Source organism: Chenopodium album, chromosome 14 (assembly GCF_948465745.1).
Source record: "Chenopodium album chromosome 14, dcCheAlbu1.1, whole genome shotgun sequence".
Classification (NCBI taxonomy): Eukaryota; Viridiplantae; Streptophyta; class Magnoliopsida; order Caryophyllales; family Amaranthaceae; genus Chenopodium; species Chenopodium album.
Genome location: NC_137847.1, coordinates 42,488,026 through 42,492,268, shown reverse-complemented (window position 1 = coordinate 42,492,268; position 4,243 = coordinate 42,488,026). Strand labels below are relative to the sequence as shown.

The 4,243-nt window shown below is 32.4% G+C and overlaps 1 protein-coding gene across 1 annotated transcript; it reads left to right on the top strand.

Annotated features, from left to right (window-relative positions):
* Positions 1-1,199: 1,199 nt before the first annotated feature.
* LOC145578089 (cysteine-rich receptor-like protein kinase 25) lies at positions 1,200-3,002 on the top strand. The gene is made up of 4 exons (XM_081635483.1): positions 1,200-1,983; positions 2,094-2,225; positions 2,540-2,661; positions 2,760-3,002. The coding sequence occupies exons 1-4, from the start codon at positions 1,200-1,202 to the stop codon at positions 3,000-3,002; spliced, it is 1,281 nt and encodes a 426-aa protein (XP_081491609.1).
* The last annotated feature ends 1,241 nt before the right edge of the window (positions 3,003-4,243 follow it).

The following is a 4,243-nucleotide window of genomic DNA, read 5'->3' as shown; positions in this document are numbered from 1 at the left end:
CTATCATTTAGCGACACGTGTATAAACAATTACAAGTCAACAAAGTTTACCTCTTCAACTGGTTCCAAGTAATTTGGGTGCAATAGAAATTAATAGGGTGCAAAGTTGGGAGTGATAGTGAATAATCGAAAGTAGAGATTAATATTGACGGACGAGGCAAAGTTGGGATTAATGTGGGCAATTTTTCCTTTTTAATTTGGATTTTTTTTTTTTTTTTTTTTTTTTTTTTTGCTTTAATTGATTATATCAACATTATAAGTTTCGGTTGCACTATTACGAAGTATTCACTAACCATTAGAAGATCTAACTAATAAAACAAAATGCCTCTATGGTTTACATAAGACATAATATACCATATTTTCAGTTCAACAGCCGATGATTGTAAAACATTTTTATTTTATTCCTTCTGTATTTTATTAATTGCTTCATTATTTCATGTCCGGAGTTTTTAGAGAAATAACAAAGTAATAAAATATGATGAAAGTTAGGTTTGTGAAAGAATAAAAAACATATTAAAAGCAAAAGTGAAAATAAATGAGGAGGAAAGATAATATGAAAAAAAATCAAAATAAGATATGAAGTGACCACTAGTAAAAAGTAAAATAGTAAAATATTATTAAAAATTTTTTAAAAAGAAAATGGAGTAAGTATTAAAAACTATAAATTTTTGTATATGACAGGCCATACCGTGTGGCAGAGAATTTCTCGAGTTATTTCATTAGGGGTTACTCAAGTTACTCGGTCGTCAGGAGTTACTCAAGAGGTTCGTTTAAGGATTACTTGAGGGGTTCGGTTAGGGGTTACTGAAGTTACTCAGTCAAGGGTTATTCGAGGGATTCGGTCAGGGGTTAGTCGGTCAGGAGTAACTCGAGTAACCTTTGATCGAGTAACCCCATACTGAGTAACTCGAGTAATCTCAGCTACACGGTATGACCAGACACACAGAAAAATCTCCCAAATACACCTATCAAAGAAAAGTAAATTAAAGCAAGTAATAAAATATGACCGTAAAAGACCGACTTTATGAGGCTTATTACTTTAGACTTTTAAAGCCAAAAAGTTTGAGCAAATCATCCCTAACTAATTAGACATTTCCCAACACCAAAAGGTCAATAATTTATATGATGAACTAATTTAATGAAAACGTTTTATGTCTAAGCAAGAACAGCAAAGTTCAATTTTTACTTTTTCAGCTTATCATGCTGCCCATCTTAATTGTTCTACTGTTTTCACTTGATACTACAAATTCTTTTCCGTTAGTTTTAACCTTCAATGAATCCAGCTGCCCAAACTCATCAACTAATTCTATTAACAGTTCGTATGAAACAAATCTCAACCAACTCTTCACCTCTTTAGTCTCCCAAATTTCGACCGCAAAAAATGGTTTTGTAACGCACAAGCAAGGGCTAGGACTAAAAGATTCCGCATATGGCCTTGCCTTGTGCCGTGGAGACTCGAACCCTGACGAATGTCATGGTTGTATTCAGATGGCTACCAAGCAGATCACAAGTTTTTGTCCAAACGCAACGCAAGCGATATTGTGGAAGGAACAATGCATGCTTCGATATTCTAATCAGTCCTTTATCTCTTCACTAAAAGAACAACCCTCTAGAATACGAAACAACATTCACAATATAACGGATAATATTTCCGCTTGGTTTAATGTTCTCCAAGATTCATTGAATAATGTAACATCTGTGGCTGCTTCCAACGAGTCATCCAATAAGTATGCCACTACGTTAACATGGTTTTCGCCCTTGAATAAGTATTTATACACCTTAGCTCAGTGCACTCCTGACTTAACAACGGCGAATTGCACCAAGTGTTTTACAGCAGCTAGAGCTGAGATGACTAACAATTTAATATACCGTGGAGGAATCATGTTAACTCCTAGTTGTACAATCAGGTACGAGGTTTATCAGTTTTTTCAGTTATCAAGTTCTACTGTGAAATTAGGGCCGTCTCCTACAGAAACAGATCGAGGTATGTAATCGTACATTCCATGTTCCCAAAATCCACTATTTGTTAAAAATCCGTAAAGATGAATTAAACTTACGGTTTTCCCATTCAATTACCATGTCTTTTACCTGTAGGAAAAAAAACATCAGCAACGGAAAAGGCCGTCGCAATCACTGTGCCATTAGTAGCCTTAGGACTGCTAATTACAGGCGTTTTTCTCTACATAAAGAAAAGAAAGAAGTATTCTTCTCAAGATGTTAAGAAAGGTAATGATATAACTTTAAAGATTATTGTCATTGTTTATTGGCCAACTTGCCCATTGGGTTTGAAATGTAGACGCAGCATGAGCCCTCCTCATATCCAGCGCTTAATATTCCCCTTAAAGGTGGGGTGGGTGAGATTCAAACTCGTGACCTCTATGTCACTTTGTCACGTTGGCTTCGATACCTTAGAGGAAAAACTCAACTAAAAGTTTAAGCGGATGGTTAAGGCTCAGGATTATGTTTATACTTTATCAGTCATTTACTCGTAATTATTTAAGCTTATGTATTCTATTTGTATATTATGGTGTTATATATAGTGCTTGGTGATTTGACTACTGTGGAGTCCTTGATGTACGAACTGAAGACGCTTGAAGCTGCCACTAACAACTTTTCGGAAAATCAAATTCTTGGTCAAGGAGGATTCGGAAGTGTTTATAAGGTAAATAAATAATGAATATGTTTAAAACAGAAATTAAAAACACAATAATGATTTGTAATTTGTGCTTCATAATTGACTTCCACCGTATCATATGTTAGGGAACTCTCGCAAATGGACAAGAAATAGCAGTTAAAAGGCTATCGAAGATTTCAGGCCAAGGAGTGGAAGAATTTAAGAACGAGGTGGTATTAATAGCCAATCTTCAACACAGAAATCTGGTTAAGCTACTGGGATTTTGTTTAGTAGGAGAAGAGATGCTACTCATCTATGAATTTGTTCCTAACAAAAGCCTTAATTACTTTCTATTCGGTATGTTTATATGTTTTAAATTTTTATTATAAATTACACTTTAACACCTTAAGGATTAAACATATACCCTCCGATGACCTTTTGGATTTGCCCTATACAAATATTGAAATAGTGTATGTTAGTAAGAGTAATCTAATATATATATATATATATATATAATGGAGTATTTTTCCCGAGTTTTTAGAGAGCCACGTAAGATTTAATTTTCTTAGCGAGCCATGTAGGATAATAAATTTAAGTGGTAGCCAATTAAATAAGAGATTAATAATTTCATTTACAATTAAATAATTCAAATGCCACGTAAGCAAAATTGACGATTGAGATTTGAAATTTTAAATTAATTAAATACAAAATATTATCTTTTGATATTAGAAATTTAATCTAATATATTAAAACTAATACAATAACAATTTTAATAACATAAATATGAAAAATATTTTTTAAAAAAATACTAACAAACCGTGCATCGCACGAGTTTCATTTAGTGATCCCATATACCAATGTTTTTATGAGGCAAAATAAGTGGGACTTTCAAAATAATAAAAATGGAGCAATTTCAATGGTACGGAAAAAGTATATATCGCATTGAAAAACAGTGACTCCACTTTGACAACATTTCCTTAGCAAAAATTTGACGACGTTATCTCATATTCTCATGTGGTAATTACTAATTACTACCCCCTCTATTCCTTAACAAGTAACACATTTGACTTTTTTTTTAAAGAATTATTTGTATATTTTATATTGACCATCATTTTTATATAACATAATAAAAATAAATTTTATGATAAAATACATTGTTAAATAGATTTTAATATGAAGTTTCATAATACTCCCTCCATTTTTAAATACTTGCTCAATTTCTCCATATACGAAGTTTTAGGAGAAAACGAAGAAAATATAAAATATGGAGGTAGTGGGGTAGGTGGAAGAATAAAAAATTCTAAAAAGCAAAAATAATGGAGAAAATTAGAGGAAAGAGAATATGAAATTAATAAAATATAATTCATGGTGGGTCCACTAGGTGAGAGAAAATAATTAGATATTATGAAAGCTTTCCAAATAAGAAAATGGAGCAAGTATTTAAAAACGGCCGAAAATGAAAAGTGGCGCAAGTGTTTAAAAACGGGGGGAGTAGCATAATACCAACACTAGTGCATTGGTTGTCGATTATTCATAAACGGATGAACTCTTTTGTTTTAGAATGCATCACTTTTACTGACATATTTGTGAGACATATATAACTTCGACAAATTAAAATCTTGGGTGTTTC

What these genes read in the sequence shown, in the direction of transcription:
- LOC145578089 (XM_081635483.1), top strand. Translation starts at nt 1,200, where the DNA reads ATGCTGCCCATCTTAATTGTTCTACTGTTTTCACTTGATACTACAAAT. An exon ending in TCCTACAGAAACAGATCGAG is followed by an intron (nt 1,984 to 2,093) that starts GTATGTAATCGT and finishes TTTTACCTGTAG; the next exon opens with GAAAAAAAACATCAGCAACG. An exon ending in GATTCGGAAGTGTTTATAAG is followed by an intron (nt 2,662 to 2,759) that starts GTAAATAAATAA and finishes ATCATATGTTAG; the next exon opens with GGAACTCTCGCAAATGGACA.